The sequence below is a fragment of the Diabrotica virgifera genome, chromosome 9 (assembly GCF_917563875.1).
Source record: "Diabrotica virgifera virgifera chromosome 9, PGI_DIABVI_V3a".
Lineage (NCBI taxonomy): Eukaryota > Metazoa > Arthropoda > Insecta > Coleoptera > Chrysomelidae > Diabrotica > Diabrotica virgifera.
In genome coordinates, this window is record NC_065451.1 from 77020089 (window position 1) to 77040757 (window position 20669).

General features: G+C 32.9%; 1 protein-coding gene across 3 annotated transcripts in view; it reads right to left on the reverse strand.

Annotated features, from left to right (window-relative positions):
- Window positions 1–242: 242 nt before the first annotated feature.
- LOC126892970 (zinc finger protein 112-like) overlaps window positions 243–20669 on the reverse strand; it is a 45726-nt gene continuing 25299 nt past the window's right edge. The window contains exons 3-4 of one of the 3 annotated variants that reach the window (XR_007701070.1): window positions 16139–18779; window positions 243–415 (exon numbers count right to left, since the gene is read on the reverse strand). Coding sequence is in view for 1 of the 3 variants with exons in the window: in XM_050662923.1 (XP_050518880.1) it covers window positions 17593–18779 (1187 nt within the window). In the remaining 2 variants the exon portion in view is untranslated. Of the gene's footprint in view, window positions 416–13143; window positions 13831–15182; window positions 18780–20669 lie in introns of those variants that run through there. The other 2 variants (XR_007701069.1, XM_050662923.1) reach the window with 2 other exon arrangements.

Here is a 20669-nt window from a genome sequence, read left to right on the forward strand (position 1 = left end):
CGAACTTTGAGAAAAAAACACAGTTTGATTGGTACACCCGGGATAAAATGAAAATTTACCTGTTTAGCAACAATATTATTACAGTGGTATTGCTAATGAATCAGGCTATAACATGTTCAAAAAATCACTTAAATCGGCCAAAAGGTTTAGGAAATATGAGACATCTTAAATGACCAAATTTTTAAGTGGGCCGATTTCTATGCACGTAAGTTTATAAATAACAAAAATGAAAACAGCAATAATAAGGTAAGCGAAATATCTATTGAAAATAATTATTATTCAATCATTATTCGCCAATATTGTCATATTTCGCCGCTACGGACGCTGGCATAGTTTTGTGTATCCCAGTGGCGGATCCAGAGGGGGAGAGGTCATGACCGCCACCCAAACGAAAATAAATATCAATTCAATCAACCTAAAAAAAAGAAAAACCTGTAAAAAAAATTTAGGCCCATCAAAAAATTAATTGAAAACCTACTTATCCTAGGGGTGGTAAGACTAAGTGACCTTGTATCAGAGAAAAGTAATTAAATCATCCTCAAGATCCATGATAATAATAATAATAATATTTATTCATCCTTTAAGACATACAATGTATAGGACATGTCTTTAGTTTTACCAACAAACAAACAATAAAATACATTTATAAATTTTATAAACATTTTAAGGTATATACTCGTAGAATTGATAACAATTAGGTAATATTTCTGTCCGAAACAAACTCTTCCACAGTATAATAACATTTGGTAAGCAATAAGCTTTTAATGGATTTCTTAAAGAAATATTTATTCATTGTTCTATATTTTTTTGGTAAAACGTTAAACAATCTAATGCTCATATAGTCGAGGAAATAAAGCTGGAAAAATGGCCAAACCTCGCAATTTTTTCGTCCAGCATCGATTTGTACAAAAATTTGGGATTAGGCTCATTTCACCCTCTAGTTCATTTTCTATATTGAGCCGTTGTACGCTTTTGGTTTTTTAAGGGTGAAAACCACCCTTAATTGTAAAAAATTATAAAATACCATTTTAAACTTTAATATTGTCAACATTTGCTTCTTATTAGTTACAATAGTTACATAATGATTGTTTTGTGCTTTAAGATATAATATCACAATATTTCAACCCTTAAAACATCCCTTGTTGGAGCTATATATAAAAAGTTTACTTATCCTAAAAGAATAATTTCGGCTTGCATCAATTTACATAAAAATTTGAGGTTAGGATCATTTTATCCTGTACTTCATATTCTATATCATGCTCAAGGACATTGATTATTTTTAGCGGTGTAAACTACCCTTATTGTCAAAAATTATATAAAAACATTGTTAACTTTAATATAGGTAAAATTTGATTTTGACTGGTTAAATAATGATTGTTTTATGCTTTAGGATATAATATCATAACATTTCAACCCTTAAAACCACCCTTAATAACATTGCAATTTTTATAAGTAGACAATTTAATAGATCTATACAGAAAAAAAAGTAGAATTAAAGAATTACAAAAACATTTATTTACACAAAAATACGAATTTACAAATATATAAAAATACACATACAAATAGTTTTTTAGTCATCAAATATTGGGACCGTGCAAGTTCGGCAAAGCGACCCCTATTTCTACGCTCTGTACTATTATTCGCACTTTTAATTATATTGGCCAATTATATTAGTCCTGGTTACTGGATAATTGTCAAGGCCATAGTCCAAAAAAATAATAAGAAGAAAAATTAAGATTCAGGTTATGTTATGAAAACATCAACAATTGTATGTAGTAAATAAAATTAGTTATTAAAATGCAGTACTGCAAGCAAAATACAATTAATTAAATTTACCTTTATATAATAATTGCACATCATATCAATATTGTGGAGCAATATATAATTTTTCTGCTTCATTGACAGAAGGTATGAAATATACAATATGAATTATTTAAGATAGTTGCAATATTTCTCCGCGACTCGCGCAGGGTCGTTTCTCGTTTCCCTTTCCAAGTACTTGCACACCGCGAATACGAGCCTGCTCTGTGGTATTATATAGGTACATTGAAAATGCTCTATAAAGGGACTATTCGAATTTTTCGAAAAAAAAATAGTTTTATAAACATAGCTCCTTCATTTTTGGCTACAAAAAGTTTTTTCAATAATAGTTTTGTAGGATTTTTGAAGACTAATAAGACTATGTAAATTAAATTTCGTAAGATCCCTTAATTTTTTATTGAGGTGGGTTTAAAGGGCTCGAATAGGGGGATGTTTGCTCGTAAATAGATGTTTTAAACAGCTATATTTCGCTAACAGTTTACTGTAATGAAAATCTATGCATAAGGAAATTTTAGCTATTAAAAAAGCTACAATTTAGTAGTTTACCATTTTTTTCGTATCTCCAGTATTTTCGGAGATATTTTGAAGAAAATGATAAAAAATGCAAAATTGCAAAAAATCAATTTTCCTTTAAACTCCAATTTTTCTAAAATTGGGCCTTTAAAGTAGGTGAAACTTCTTGAGTGTATTGACAATATAAATATAAAAGGAATTACAGAAAGGCGAAACCCAATTTTCAGTTACAAGGGTAGTTAGGGGGTTGTTTTCACTGTTTTTTTTTTGTAGAGAAAAATAGGTACCGACTTTTTTTTATCATAAGTTGCTCAATTTTTATCCTAGAAAATTTTTATTATTTTTTTTTTGAAAGATCTTATTGTATGCTTAAAAAAACATCATGTAAGTTTTCCTGGAAAAATGCAAAGTTATCCCGTTATTTGGCTTTGATTATTTCAAATTATGCATTTGACGAAAAAAGCTAACCTTTAACATGCCGTATCTCGGTTTGTATTGGCCGTAAAAATATTATAGAAAAATAGTTTTCATTCGTTCATGTTACTAAAAGATACAATTTTGATATCTACAGTTTTTTTGATTAAGTACATATTTTTCGAGTTATTCTCAAAAAACCCTCTAGAAAAGTCGATTTTTCCGTCGAAAAACTGTTACTTTCAGCCTCGAATAACTCGAAAAATATTAGTTTTACGAAGAAAATGTAAAAAACATTTTTTTCTTAAAATTACCTTTAACATCGACTTACATGGTTAAAATGTAATAAAAAATTCCCACCCCCGAGATGGGGTGGCAACTACCCCCAAGGTTTTAGCGTACAGCAGCATGATATAGAAAATGATCCTTGGACTATTCCCTACCTTCTGTGAAAATTTCAAGTAAATCCATGCTGGACGAAAAAATTGCGAGCCAAAATACTTCATTTCCTCGACTAATATACTTTACTGACATTTCAAATTTACTCGATCTATGACCAGGTACACTCAGCAAGTCGCCACCTCGCGTCGAATAATTGTGGAAACTAGAATTTCTGTCATACATATGAATATTATCAACAGCATAATATAGTCCATTCTTTCACAGTTTTTGCTCTAAATTTTAAAGAACCGCTTGGATTGACATGAAATTTGGCATACGTATAGCTTACATGTCAAAGAAAAAAAGTGATATTGTGCCGATGTGTGCTTTTGCCCTGGGGGTGACTTTCACCCCCTCTTGGGGGTGAAAAAATATATGTCCAAAATAAGTCCGGAAATAGGTAAACTGACTAATTTTAAGTAACTTCTGTTCTATAGAGCTTTTTCGCCAAGTCAACACTTTTCGAGTTATTTGCGAGTGAATATGTTCATTTTTCAACAAAATAACCACATTTTTAAACGGTTTTTCGCAAATAACTCAAAAAGTTAGTATTTTGTCGAAAAAAACGTTCTCATCAAAAATATAGCCTATAAAAAAGTAAAAAAAAAATGGTGTACGAGTTAGGATCTCTGGATCTCGCAGAACCAGAGTTATAGCCAATGAAAAATAGATTCATATTCACCAAATTTCAAATAGAATATTTCGATGTGAAATATCCAAAAAATTAAGCACTTTTTGGGGAAAACCCATTATAACTTTTTTAAAGTGTTTAAAAAAATCTTGATTTCTGTTTTTACAAAAAGTTTCTAGCATTAAATTTAAGCAAGTTACGCTCAAAATAAAGTTGGTCCCTTTTGTTATTGCACAAAAAAAAAATCGGGAAGACCATCCCCTAATTATCAACTTAAATGAAATTAATCGTTGCCGCTCCACAAATTATTTTACTTATGTTGTGTTTATATGATCTGTAAGTTTCATCGATTCAAAGTGCTTATTTTTGAAAAAATTTGGTTTCAAAGTAAAATTTTTAAAAATTTAAATTTTGAAAAATATGCTTTTTTCAAAATAACTTAAAAATTGTTAGAGATACCAAAAATCTCGAAAAACAAAAAAGTCAGATTTGCTTTTCTGAATATCATGTATTTTTTTGTTTTTCTGTTAGACAAAAATTGATTAAGATTTGGTGTTTCTAAATTTGCTTACATTCGTGATCAGTGACTCGTTCAACCCATTTTAACTACAACCCTTTCAATAATAAGGACTTTGAACCGATGAAACTTACAGATCATATAAACAATATATACACGAGTCAAGAAACTTGTGAAGTCGTAACGATTAAGTTCATTTAAGATACTATAGATATCACCGATACCAGATAGGTATCCAAGATGGCGGCCGATGAAGACGCACGTTCAGTTGATGGAGAAAATTTTTCAATTTATTACAAATGTTGCATAAAGAAAGAGTGCAAAATAGTAGTGTGCAAATTGTGTTACAATGTGTTCCACCCAAGCTGCGCAAAAAGAGGTGGTTTAGAAATTTGTGAGAAGAACCTGACAAAATGCTGTGAAAAAACTGAACATAACCTTAATGAAGTAGAAGCATCAGAAGACGACCAAAATCTATCAAAGGTAGAAAATAAGTTGCTAAAACGACTGATTACCGAGATGGAAGATAAAAATGGTATTCTAAAAGAAAATAATAGATTATTGTTGCAAAGAATCAACTTTTTAGAAAAAAATGTATATGGAAAAACCACTGATCAAAAAACTGTAAACAGTAATTATCAACAAAGTGAGAAAAAAAGTGAAAGTGAACCAACAACAAGTGAACCCATGATACCCAAAAATGTCCATCAAAAACCTGTTGTAGAAGCAGAAGCTACCAGTGAGAAAAAAAGTGAAAGTGAAGGTGAACTTGGTGAACCCAAACTGATGTCAACATCACAGAACATGCGGCATGCACAGACGGTAAATAAAACCTACAGTGAGATTGTAGCAAACAGTAGATCTTTTACACCAAAACAGTTGACAGCTGGCAACATCAACAACAAATCAAATAATACTGTTCCGATAAATAGACAAAAACCAAATAGTTTAAACTATGACAAATACAAACCAATTTTTGGAAATAAAGTAGTCAGTAATTTTACGACCGTCCCTAAAATGGGTCACGTTCATGTGTCGCGTGTGGGTGTAGAAATGGAAAGTGAGGATCTTTTAAATGTTCTAAAAGAGACTGCTCCAGATATTACTTTTAAATGTGTTCAATGGCATAAAACGGAAACGGCATCATCCTTTAAAGTTTCTTTCCCCTTAGAAAAACTTAATGAAATAAATAATCCATCTTTATGACCCCAAGGGGCAATTGTTCGAAGATTTAAATTTAAACGAAATTTTCAAAACAGTGCAGCCGTATTGGAAAAGGACTAGTCAACACAAATGGAAGAAATATTGATGTTAACGTAGGAAGTTTAGAAGTTCCTGAAAAACATAATAATATTTTAATTGGCGATAACTTGGTGAGTGTGTTCCATGTTAATGTTCAATGTTTAGCAAATAAAATAGAAATGATTGATTTATTTTTGTTGGAATTTAACTTTGACGTTGTCTGCTTCTCAGAGCACTGGCAGAGTGAAGCAAATCTCAAATCCATAAATATTGATAGGTATTTACTTGCTAGCAGTTTCTGTAGGAAGAATAAAAAGAATGGTGGTACTGTAATCTATGTTAAAAACACTTTAAAATTTGAAGCTATAAACTGCGATAGTTTTAATATTGAACAAACATCTGAATTTTGTGGAATTTTTCTTCAAGATATTAACACTGTTGTATTGGTAGTGTATAGATCTAGTAAATGTAACGATTTTAAGTCTTTTTTCAAAAATTTTGAAAATCTATTGGATCACATTATGAGCCAAATTTGAATGTAGTGATTTTGGGAGATTTTAATATTAATTTTAAAGGAAAAACGCCAAACATTAGTGAATTGACTTCTATAACATCATCTTTTGGTATAAAACAAACAATTTATGACTATACTCGAGTTACTGCTACATCTGCCACTTGTATAGACAATATTATGACAAATTTTGAAGAAAATCAGTTTGAGACAAATGTCCTTGAACCTTGTTTTTCAGACCATCGTGGACAGTATATTAAGTTAAGCAAATCATCAAATAAATTAAAATCAAGTGTTTGCACTGGAGCCTTTACACAGGAAGGTATTTTAAAAATGAGAAACTTTTTATCAGAGTTGGACTGGAACATTTTTGATAGTGATTTTGATGTAGATTGCTTAGCAACGTTTTTAATAGATAATTATAATTATGCAGTATCTCATTATTTTCCACTAAAAACATTGGTTATTAAAAATAAAAAATGTCCTGTAAATTGGTTTAATGACAACTTAAAAAATATGAGAAATTATCTGCACTCTTATAAAATACGTGCTGATTCTACTAAAAATCCAATACATTACAACGAATATAAAAAATACAAAAATCATTATAATTCTGAGTTGAAAAACGCGAAAAAGATGGCTTATGAGAAATTAATATTAACATCAAAGAATAGATCCAAGATGTGTTGGAAGATAATTAACTATGAGCGTAACAAAACAAATAGTTCACATAATATAACAACCAATTTATCTTGTGACACTTTCAATAACTTTGTTGTTGAAATTGCTGAGAACATTATAAAAACCCTTCCTAATACATCAGACGACATAATCTTGAACTATCAAAACTTCCCAGCTCCATCGAGTTCATTCTTTCTATCTCCAACTACTCAACAAGAAGTATGGGAGGTTATAAATTCACTAAAAAATTCAAATTGTTTGGATACAAATGAGCTAAACGCTTTTTTTATAAAAAATACTTGTGAAATAATTACTGATCCTTTAACACATCTCATTAATAACATTTTTTCAATCGGGATATTTCCAACTGGATTTAAATACTCCAAAATTGTTCCTGTATTTAAGAAGGGCGATCGTGATCTTGTAGACAATTATAGACCAATTTCTATCGTTTCCATATTCAGTAAAATAATAGAAAAAATTCTGAAGCAACGCATAATATCGTACTTTGAAACCAATAACTTTCTTACCAGTTCACAATATGGGTTTAGAAAGGATCGTTCCACAACTCATGCACTCTTAGATGTGATGAGTGGCATAGTGGATGGCCTGGAGAAGCATAACCAAACTGCTGTAACGTTGTGTGATCTTTCAAAGGCCTTCGACTGTGTTTCTCATGAAATTTTACTAAAAAAACTGCACTTTTACGGCATCAGAGGTATTCCTCTAGAACTAATTAAATCTTATCTAAGTGATAGATACTAAGCAGTCAGATACGGAAATTGTCTCTCTGAATTTAAGCATGTTAAGCATGGAGTGCTTAGCATAGCCCTTAGCCCATTAAGGGCTATGGAGCGCCAGATGTTGGGTGTCTCCCTGAGGGACCGAATCCCAAACGAAGAAATACGTCGTAGAACAAAAACAGCGGACGCCGTCGAAAGAATCGCGTCGCTTAAGTGGAATTGGGCAGGACACGTCGCCAGATTGTCAGACAACCGATGGACAAAACGTATTGTCGAGTGGAGGCCACGAGAAGAAGCACTACGGAGCAGAGGACGACCACTAACCAGATGGGCTGACGATCTGAAACGTATTGTCGGCAACTGGATGCAAGCCGCACAAAACAGAGAAAGATGGAAAGAGCTGAGGGAGACCTATGTCCAGCAGTGGACGCGTACGGGTTGATGATGATGAAGCATGGAGTTCCACAAGGTTCTGTTTTGGGCCCTCTATTATTTATTATATATGTTAATGACTTGCCCAATTTTATGGCTCCATGTAAAACAGTACTATTTGCAGATGACACTACTTTTATTTTTTCTGACAGAAATCGTTCTCTTTTAGAAACTAATTCTAGGAACATAAATTCAAATGCCCAATCATGGTTCGCAGCAAATAAACTTAGACTAAATGACACCAAAACTCAAAATTTATTTATTTCAACTAATCCATTCGATGCTCATGTGGAAAAAAATACTGTAAAATTGCTAGGCATGACAATTGACAACACACTGACTTGGTATAACCATATTGACCATCTCAAAGGCAAACTTTCCAGTACTTTATTTTTACTTAGACAACTAAAACTTGTTAGAAGTGTTGATACCTTAAGAACAATTTATTTTTCTCTCTTCCATTCGTTTCCTATGGCGTTATTTTGTGGGGAAACTCTTGCAATGCACTAACAATATTTAAATTGCAAAAAAAAAGCAATTAGAATAATTGCAAAAGTTGGTTACTTGGAATCTTGCAAACCATTATTTATTAAATATAAAATAATGCCCTTGCCAACACTATGGCTATACAATGTTCTCGTGGAAACACACAAAACTGCAGATACTTTAGTTAAACAGTCTGACTTGCATAATTACAGCACAAGAGGTGCAAATAATATCAGAACAGTCAAATATCGTTTGAGTAAATCACAAAAAAACTCAATTGATTTTAACATATATAATGTCCTACCTATAGATTTTAAAAACCTTACAATCAATAAATTTAAAGTCATTCTGAAAAAATATCTACTGAGATTTGCTTTTTACTCTGTTAGTGAATATTTCGATCATTTTAAAGCAGTATCATGGACATGAATATTACTCACTATGTTTTCTGATGTCATATTTTGTAAATGTGCGTGAATGTAATTATATTTCTATGTTATATTGTATATATGTACACATTATCTCATGTATTTTATATATATCAAATTGACTTGCTACAATTCAAAAAATTTTTTTGTAAACGTAGTCAATAAATTTTTGAATCTTTGAATCTACTAATTAGGGGGTGATTTTCTCGATTTTTTTACCAAAACGAAAAGGGACTTTATTTTGAGCGTAACTTGTTTAATTTTGATGCTAGAAATTTTTTTTATAAAACAAAAATGAAGCTTTTTTTAAACGCTTTAAATAAGTTGTAATGAGTTTTTCCCGAAATGTGCTTCATTTTTGGTTATTTCACGTTAAACTATTCCATTTGGAATTTGACGAATATGAACCTATTTTTCATTAGCTATAACTCTGCTTCTACTAGGTGTAGAGACGTGATATGTACACCATTTTTTAAAAATTTTTACAGGCTATATTTTTGCTACAAATATTTTTTCGACAAAATACTTAATATTTGAGTTATTTGCGAAAAACCGTCTAAAAGCGTGGTTATTTTGTTGAAAAAAATGAACATATTTCCTACCAAATAATTCGAAAAGTATTGACTTAGTGAAAAAAATCTATAGAATAAAAGTTACTTAAAATTAGCCAGTTTATCCATTTCCTGACTTTCTTTGGGCGAACATTTTTTCACCCCCAAGAGGGGGTGAAAACCACCCCCCGGGCAAAAGCACATATCGGCACAATATCACTTTTTTTCTTTGACTTGTTAGCTATGTGTATGCCAAATTTCATGTCAATCCAAGCGGTTCTTTAAAATTTAGAGGTTTTGCAATATTTTACCGTTAAAGAACGGACTAATATAGTAACATTCTGAATATATCGCCTCTTTGCTTCAATAACGTGACAAGTCCAAAAACTCAATATTTTTTTATTTGATAATTAAAACCGCCGTGTCAAACTTTATTTTCTCCAAAAACGCGGTATCTATTCAGTGAGTAATAGCAAATGTATGAGGAAAAGAAACAGCGGAACGGTACTACATTGCGATATCACGTTATCTCTTTCTTCCGAGTGCTTTGCTTCAAAAACGAGACAAGACAGTTGTCATTCCGCAAGCAAAGCCTAGTTTTTCGACAAAAAAGTGATATCACGACGATATTACATTGTGATTGCAAAGGTATGTATTCATTCAATAATATTTTTTTATTCTATAGTGTGATATGTTTATTTTAAAACAGTGTTGTTGAAAATTGTCCATGGAGTGTGAATTGGTATATACCTTCGTGTCACACTGTTGCTGAAAATATATAAACTTTGCTTTGTGTTATCTAAGGATACCACGTTGTATATGATAAAAGTTTTCCCAGTACGAAAAACAAGTTCAAGTTACATTCTGATGTTTCGTTCTTCCAGAAAAAAACAATATTTTTATGGGGAATATTTTTGAATATTACATTGTTCATACTAAAATAAATAACTAGTATTTACTTATTTTTTCAGATGGAATTGTGATCTAAGAGGATCCTTGAACTTGCAATGGCAACCGAAAAATCGAACATTCCCGTTCTAATGACTAGGACAGGTATGTAAGTTTTAGTTATCTACGAAGTATTTAGGCACCCATTATACGATATGTTTTGTTGTCATTCATCGCCGATTCTGGCTACGATTGACCGATAACTTGTGTAAAATTTAAATATCTGTGTTAGGTACGGTATCCCTAACAGGTTTACGTATATGGCTGTTATTACTATTATTTTCTTGTTTTATTCTTATCTTCTATTATATAATATTATTAAATTTGACGTACCGTTTTTTAGATAATGGCACAACACAAAACAGAATGGAACTTCAAACATAGAGGACTCATTGTTAACAGAAGGAAAAGTTGACTTAACATTTCCGAATCGTAGTCGTTGTGATTCGACTAGCGGTAGTTCGTCTAGTGACTCGTCAACCAGCTCATCAAGCTCTTTCAGTGAAGGTAATTTTATGTATTCAATTAATGTTCATTTCAATGTAATCAAAAGCATTTCATTTTTTTAACTAATTTCAGTAATATTCTATTCAATGTAATCAAAAGCATTTCATTTTTTTTACCTAATTCTGGTAATATTCTAACTATAATTTTCTTTACAGATAGCGACGACTCCGTAAAAGACCCAGACTATGAAGATGCAGAACTAAGACATCATAATCGAAGAAATGCTTCATGTTCTGACGAATAAGATTTACCTATTAGCACAAGAAATCAAGACAATTTTTTATGTGAAAATGTGAATCAGCTGCCTAGGGAAGATCATGAAATGATACTTAATAACTTATACCAATACAAAGTAAACCGTCTGATAAGGAAAATATAAGCGCCCCTCAACAGAAGTTAACAAATCCAGATTGTAGTCAAAATAAAATAGGAAAGAAAAGACGAAGACAAGAAGATAATTGGTAAAAATTGTGGAAAATCTTATCAAACACTAAAGGCAAAGAAATTCATTCCAGAATGTACATTGAAACCACCTTGCAGAAAAAGTTGTGCTTTCAAATGTCGGTCAAATATCACAGAGGAGCGACGTTTGCAATTATTTAAAGAATACTGGGATTTAGGAAACATCGAAAACAGTGGTCATTTATCGCAAAGAGTGTTGCAGTAGTCGTCCCAAAATATCGTTACGTTAAAATGGATGCCGATGGGAACGTTGCACCTTCTCGTGACAATAATAACGCTTTCTTTTTAATTGTTGCTGGTGTAAAGACTAGAGTGTGTAAACTATTTTTTAAAAATACTTTAGTAATTAATAACCGGCCTATTGAGACGGCCTTAAAAAAGAAAAATAGAGCCAGCAGCATTTCAGCAATGAAAGATAATTGCGGATGTCATGAAGTTCTCTCACATATAGAGAAAGAAAATGATAAAAAGACAATACAATTCTGGTCGCAGTGTATGACTTGAAAGCAGTGTTCCAATGCCCCAAAAGGGAGATCTCGGTCTGCTACTATAAATCGACATTGAATATTTTTAATTCAACCATATACAACATTCAGAATAACTGTGTTGAAAGCTATGTTTGGGATGAGTCAAACGCCCATAGAGTTGTGAATGAAATCGGTACATGTGTTTACAAATACCTTAAGAAAGTTTCAGAAACAGTCAACAATTTGGACGTTGTGTTCTATTCTGTGCAGGCCAGCAAAAAAATAAATTTATGACCTGTATGTATCTAAACATAGTAAAAACAATTGAAAATCTTAACTCAGTAACGCATAAATATTTGATAAAAGGGCACACCCAAAACGAGAGAGATCCTGCTCATTCTCAAATTGAGAGAGAAATTAAACGTCAATTAAGATGCAGCCCTATGTAACGGCTCTAATTAACTTTTCTTTACTGAAAGATGAACATTATAAGACAGTAGAACTAGCAGGTTTAAAGGTGAATCAACTTAAAAAAAGCGAACCGATGCTATATTTTTTTAAAATTCATACGCTGACAAACAATTTAAGAAAGCAGACAGCAATAGTTATTAATAAAAAGAAAAAGAGCAAGAATTTGGAATTGAGAGATGCATACAGCGCAAAACCAGGTATGCCCGATAATAAAAAAGCAGATCTCGTGGATTTGGTTAATAAAATCCTAATTCCAAGATATCACAGGCCATTTTATGAATCGTTGTAGTTTTAAAAGTCACGTATTTTTGCTTGTTTTGACAAAGACAACATTTTAAGTGTTACATTTTCGTGAATTAATGAAATTAGTTCGTTTAGAATTTAAGCTTTTACGCATTATTAAATAACTTTAAGAAATAGTTTTAATTTAAGAATTATTCCAGTTTAATTTCGCCTTGTAATTCTAATATTGTTTGTTATAGTTACACTTTTCCAATAAAGAACATATTCTCAAATTTAAAATCTTTTACTTCGACAACGTTTGTTTATTGTATAACCCAGTAACATAACAAAAATAATATCATCAACAACGTGACAAGTCAGTTTGTAACATTCATCTTATTACATTTTTGCAGGAAAAGTGTGACATATTATCACATTTTTTGTAAATATGCAAATTTTTCGATAAATTTATTACATCATCAGGCCTATCGAACATTTTCAGAGACGTAAGTAGTTAACATTTATAGTTAATATTAGATGGACCATAAAAATGCATTGCTTTGGAGACAATAATTTTTTGTAAGTTAAAAAGGAGGCTCCTGTAAAATTGTACCTTTTTAACTTAACACCTTATTGAAGCAAAGAGGCGATATAAATACATGGAAAACTTAAAATATTATTCCTAATAAATATGGGCTTACAGCTCTCAAGATGTCTAATTCCAAACATTTTTCGTATTATACGTTTTTGCGTTATAAATATTCTGTCACTGTTGACTGCATTCCCCCATAAAACTATGTTGTAACAAAGTCTACTATAAACAAGGCTGTAGTATACATTTAACAGCGCAGAGATGGGCATATTTTTAATACGGGATAATGCATAGTACGACTTATTATATTAAGGGACTTACTGAGCATGTCTATGTGAACTGACCATTTTAACTTTGAGTCGAGATGGACACCTAAAAATTTTGTATGATTTGAGGAATCCAGTAGTACATTGTTAAAACTTAAGTGTAGTACAGGATTTACAGAATTTAAGTTATTAAAATATATTACTTTTGTTTTGTCTACATTTAAAATTAGGTTATTAGATCGACACCAGTCATTTAATCGAGCTAAAAAACTATTGCAAGTAGATGCCAATTTCTCATAGGTCTGTGCTGATACCACAAGAGAAGTATCATCTGCAAATAACGTCAGGTCCAAAACATCAAACTGGTTAGATGCATCGTTAATAAACAACAAAAAAATCAGGGGTCCTAATACAGAGCCCTGTGGAACTCCTAGATTAATAACACGTTCCTCCGAAATAGCTTCATTGATTTCATATCTTCAATCTAAAAAAAATTGATAGCTTCAATCTAAAAATATGCCAAAAATGAATAACCATTTTCAATTTCGTTGCAAAACGAAAATACAGCCGAACCATATTCCAGTCCAATCAGAGAGTGCTGCAAGCACCTCTACCGGTTTCGAAACTTATTAGTCTCTCATCAGGAGGCACATATGCTGCTCTCCCTGATCCAACCAAAACAAACCCCAGCGTGCAGTCCCGAATTGCAACGAACGAAATGGCATAGATGCCCTAGCGGCAACTGCTAGCAAAAGACTAAGTTTTCACTCTAATGGCACATAACATATCCCACCAGAATGAGGCTTGCAAATTGTAGAAGCCTCGGAGGTGTAACCAGAGAAGGTTCCCATTGTTTTCATTCTGGTGGGATATGTTATGTGCCATTAGAGTGAAAACTTAGTCTTTTGCTAGCAGTTGCCGCTAGGGCATCTATGCCATTTCGTTCGTTGCAATTCGGGACTGCACGCTGGGGTTTGTTTTGGTTGGATCAGGGAGAGCAGCATATGTGCCTCCTGATGAGAGACTAATAAGTTTCGAAACCGGTAGAGGTGCTTGCAGCACTCTCTGATTGGACTGGAATATGGTTCGGCTGTATTTTCGTTTTGCAACGAAATTGAAAATGGTTATTCATTTTTGATTTACATTTACTCTGTGTGGAGTATGAAGGGAACCAGTCTCGTTGGAACTTTACCGCGCTGAGCAGATGTGACGTGAATTGTAAATTGTAGAATTCCCTCATCTTCCTTAGTCTCAGCATCCGTATGGCTTGCAAATTGTAGAAGCCTCGGAGGTGTAACCAGAGAAGGTTCCCATTGTTTTCATTCTGGTGGGATATGTTATGTGCCATTAGAGTGAAAACTTAGTCTTTTGCTAGCAGTTGCCGCTAGGGCATCTATGCCATTTCGTTCGTTGCAATTCGGGACTGCACGCTGGGGTTTGTTTTGGTTGGATCAGGGAGAGCAGCATATGTGCCTCCTGATGAGAGACTAATAAGTTTCGAAACCGGTAGAGGTGCTTGCAGCACTCTCTGATTGGACTGGAATATGGTTCGGCTGTATTTTCGTTTTGCAACGAAATTGAAAATGGTTATTCATTTTTGATTTACATTTACTCTGAGTGGAGTATGAAGGGAACCAGTCTCGTTGGAACTTTACCGCGCTGAGCAGATGTGACGTGAATTGTAAATTGTAGAATTCCCTCATCTTCCTTAGTCTCAGCATCCGTATGGCTTGCAAATTGTAGAAGCCTCGGAGGTGTAACCAGAGAAGGTTCCCATTGTTTTCATTCTGGTGGGATATGTTATGTGCCATTAGAGTGAAAACTTAGTCTTCTAAAAATATGCCTCTAAAACCAATATTATACAGTTTATTGCTAACAAAACGGCTATCAAGACAATCAAAGGCACGGGTTAGATCAAAAAAGAGACCTGCCACATATATATATATTATATATTATAATAGTAGAAGATGTGCAACTATTCGGTTACTGTAGCAAAATAATCACAAAAAACTTCAGACAACTGCTTAGAATCAGTACAACTTTCACCATCTATATTTAATGCTATGTTTTTTTGGATAGACTTCCTACCAGTTTCCTTGTTAACAAGATTCCATACAGTTTTATTTTTATTACTTGAATTATTTATCAATTGATCATGAAATTTTAATTTAGATTTTTGTAATAGTTCCGCGTGGTCTTTCTTAATTTTGTTATAATTTGCAAGAGAATTGGCATCTTTTAGTTCCTTATTAAGCCAGTAAGCATTTTTTTAAATGAACACTAGACTGCTTAACTTCCGGAGTAATCCATTTTTTTATTGCAAGTCTGCTTACTGATATTATACCGTTTTACTGGACAACAATAATCTAACACATATATTAAACTACTTATAAAATTTTCAAAGGATTTATCAATATTATCGGTTAAATAAATATCGTCAAAGTCAGTTACAGATAGCACAGAAGAAATTTAAGGTTATCGTCAGACAAGTCTCTAATATTTATAATTAGGCTGGTCATTGGATTTTGGCCAAACTAATTGCTCTATGGTCACTTAAATGCGCTTCAAAAACATTAGAATTGCATTGAAGTATATTAGCTGTATTGGTTATAATATAATCAATCTTACTGATAGAAGTTTAGTTCAAACAATTTGTCGCTACCCTTGCGTGAACCATAGAGGTTATGCTTAGATTGTAGCTCATTAGAACATCGTTAAAAAGAATTTTAAATAAACTATTTTCTAAATAATCAATGTTTAAGTCACCACAAATAAAAATATCGTCAACATACCTATTACAGAGTTCAATCGTATAGGAAAACTGCTTCAAAAACAAATAAAAGTCTCCACTGGGAGGCATGTAGATACTGATGACTGCAACTTTTCTTTCACAAAACATTATTTTTACCGCACTGCACTCATAATGCATCTCCACAGCGAACTGGCACACATTGATGATCTGATATTCATACCTACATTTCACATACAGAACCGATCCGCCATGCTATTGGATAGGTCGACAATAACTGGTTACAAGATCGTAACCCGGAGTTACCATTAGAGACATTTCATCCTGCTTACACCAGTGCTCCGCAATACTGACGACAACAGGATTTTCTTGGTCAAGCAGAATTTCCAACCTTTCAAGTTTGTTTCTAATGGACGCTGTATTTAACTATATAATTTTAAAAATTGACGTATGTTTTGTTTCATTGTCGATAGATACTTCTACTCGACTTGCACTTTCTTTTTCCTCAATTGAAAAAAATTTCGTATACAGGCTTTGTTTGGCCAAATCAATTTTCTTGAAAGAAGAATATATATCAGGACGACGAGATGGAAGAGCTGAGCAGCTGGCTTCTGGCAGGTTTTTTGATAAAAATTATTGAAGGTCTTCTGCAGATGATTGCGGTTTCAGATTAAATACGTATAAAGCAACTGTTTGATCCACTCCTTCTACATTCGAATTTCCAGAACAGTTACCCACTAATAAGTTTTTTTTGGGTGTTCTTTTTTTGTAAGTCACTTTCTGCCAATCCGTAGGAATGTTACTGCTTATTTGCATGTTGGCATCTCCAGTCTTTTCGGTTCGACTAGATGCAGGTATTATATTTTGCGCTCGGTTTATGGCTTCGCTGATATCTTTAGCGCTAATTGAATTGTTTTCCTTATATTTCTCCTGGCCTATTGTTGACTCTGGTGAATTGAAGACTTGTTTATTGTTATCAGCTTTGTGTTTAGATTTTTTAAATAAAGAATAGTCAGTTTTTTCCGGAACTTGTTTTGTTTCTAATTGTTTCAATGAGTCAATTTGTGTATTTAATAGGAATATTTTTTCCTTTAGTTCTGATATTAAGAGATCTTTTTGTTTGATAATATATTTAAAGATGTGTATATCTACCTTATTTTCTGTCGACGCAGCTAAGTTTTCGATGGCATCGAAAAATTTGTCATCACAGTCGCTGTTTGCTTTATCTTCGGTTTTTTCACAACATTTAGTAAAAACTTTGTCAAAAATTTGTAACTCCAGTTTTTTGGCACACGTGGGATGATAACAGCTATCACATATACACTTTACCGGTGAAACAACTTTAGATTTACATTTTCTGCAAACTATATTACTACTGATATCGGCAGTGTTATTTGAACGTGCTTCCCCTGCCATGGCTACTGACTGACTGGCCCCAGGTTCCACTGTATCTGCTTCACTAAATGGATTAAAACAATCTTCACACTTGTATGGCTTTTACCCAGTGTGTATCCATGAATGTCTTTTCAAATAATGTGAATCACGAAACTGTTTAAAACAAATTTCACACTTATAAGGCTTCTCGCCAGTGTGTCTTATTAAGTGTCTTTTCAAACTACCCGTGGCACTAAATTGCTTAGAACAAATTTCACACTTGTAAGGTTTTTCACCAGTGTGCACTCTCCAATGCTCTTTCAAATGTCCATTACGACCAAATTGCTTAAAACAAATTTCACACTTGTAAGGTTTTTCACCAGTGTGACCTGTTTTATGTATATCCATAGAATTCTTATAAGAAAACTGTTTTAAACAAATATCACACTTGTAAGGCTTTTCTCCAGTGTGTATCCTTAAATGTATTTTTAAACTTCCTTCCTGAGTAAATTGCTTAGAACAAATTTCACACTTGTAAGGTTTTTCACCAGTGTGACCTGTTTTATGTATATCCAAAGAATTCTTATAAGAAAACTGTTTTAAACAAATATCACACTTGTAAGGCTTTTCTCCAGTGTGTACCCTCAAATGTATTTTCAATTTACCTGCCGTAGTAAATGTCTTAAAGCAAATGTCACACTTAAAAGCGGTTTCTGTAGTGTGCGTTATCGTATGTTGTTTCAAAGTACCTGCTTTATTAAATTGCTTTAAACAAATTTCACACTTGTGAGGTTTTTCTTCATCGTGCACTCTTACATGTGTTTTCAAATAACGCGAATCACTAAATTGTTTAAAACAAAGTTCACACTTATAAGGCTTCTCGCCAGTGTGTCTTATTAAATGTCTTTTTAAATCGATTGAATAAGAATACTGCTTGAAACAAATTTCACAGTTATAAGGTTTTTCCCCAGTGTGCACTCTCATATGCCTTTTCAAAGTACCTGCTGTAGTAAATTCCTTAGAACAAATGTCACACTTATGCGATCTTTCTCCATTGTGCACTTTTAAACAATGTCTTTCCAAATTACGTGCTTGATTAAACTGCTTAAAACACGTTTCACATTCGTGACGTTCTCCAATCCAACCTTCCGTATGCTGCTTTAAATTCTGTTTGTCAGGTAAATCTTTAGCATAAATAGAATTTTTTAATGCTGTTTCTTCAGGGTTTACACTTATTTGTTTTTTATTATTTGAATCTTCAGGAATCCTTTTCATAACTTCCAATTCCACCAGCTTCATCTGAGATAAGCCTAAAATAAAAGCCAACTATAAAAATTTGTTTGTACGGAAACAACAGGCTAAATAGACCAGGATTAATCTGTAAAAAACGTGTATTTTTGGATGTGAGAGGTGGCATTCGGATTTTTGCAGATAAAGTTAGGTGACACCTTCAATAATAATAATTGAAAAAAAAAAGAAAAAAAAATCAATGGGAAAATACCCAGTAGCTGGCTGTATACCATAATTAAAAAATCATACAGAAGTAAAAACTTCGTTTGTACAATGGTATAAAAAAGTATATTAAAACTATTAAAAGTCATCCAAAAGGATTTGCAAAACGTTTTCAATCTAGATCAGATCATCTTTAGATTTTATTGAAAAAATCGGAAAGGCTACTCTCTGTTACAGAAAGAACTGTTGTTAATGTTAAATTGATAAAAATATTACTCATAGTAGAGTCAGTGACGTCACTGATGACAGTTTTGAAAGAAGACGAAGTTTAATTTAGTTTAGTTAACAACTTAAAGACCTATAAAGGGAGTCGTCGCTGGGCCATCGAGGTGTAAACATCGTTAAAGCGCTCCGAAAAACCGGTGATTAAGAATTCTAATTATCTTATCAACAACAATAAAAAAAAACCCATTAGCAATAAGTGAGAAAAACAAAACAATATGTTCCCTTCGGGGAATCTTATTGGGTTCAGAAATGGACAACCAGTTTATCAACAACAAAACATACAGAGTGATCCAATAAATTTACAAATACCACAAGCAGCCAATAACCAACTACAGTGGCAGCCAACAATGATGAAGCAACCAGAAAATGCAATGAACATGAATATGCCAACTATGCAACAACAGTATCATACAACTCCTATACAGACAGTAAATACCAACCAGTTCAGCTCTCAACCAGTTCAGCAGCAAATGCCGACATCAAGTAAAAATAGTGCAAATATCGAAGACAGAGAAACTCACTATATGACATCAACCAGCGAAGATGAAGAAGAAAATCAGACAAACAGTAAAAACGCTTGGCAAGTCATGGGAAGCAATAAAAGAAAGAAAATACATAACAACAAACCAAATCCAAGCGAAATTGAAACAGGTAACCGATTCCAACCGCTGTCGAAAGAAACAGAAGAAAATATTGGAAACGTCGAAACCAACAAAATACCAAAACCTCCACCAATATTTGTACACGGGGTACAGGATTTCAAAGAGATGACAAAGCAATTAGAGGAAATAGCCAAAAAAGAAGAATACCAGACAAAAAGTTTAATAAACAACGTTGTCAAAATAAATTGTGAAACACCAGAAATATACCGAAAATTGGTTAAGGAGTTCAAGGAAAAAAATATATACCATCACACGTACCAACTAAAAGAAGAACGAGCCTACAGAATCGTGATCAGATACTTACATCACTCAACCAATACTGATGACATAAAAAGTGAGCTATCTCAGTTAGGGCACAAAGTGAGAAACATAGTTAATGTAAAACAACAAAAAACCAAAGAACCACTTAATCTCTTCTTTGTAGATTTAGAACCCGCGCAAAACAACAAAGATGTCTATAATATAACAGGCCTACAGAACAGAGTAGTACACATAGAACCTCCACGAACTCAAAAAAACAGTATAATACAGTGCATGAGATGCCAACAATATGGACATTCCAAATCATATTGTAATAAACCATACGTCTGTGTAAAATGCGGAGGCTCACACAATACCACCACGTGCAAAAAGTCAAAGGAGACGCCAGCCATATGTGCGTTATGCAATGGAGGCCACCCAGCCAATTACAAGGGATGTGATCACTATAAGAAACTTACCAAAGGAAGCAATAAAAACAATGGAGAGCATCAAAACCCATCAGCAATCTACACAAATGATATATACACAAGAAACACACAA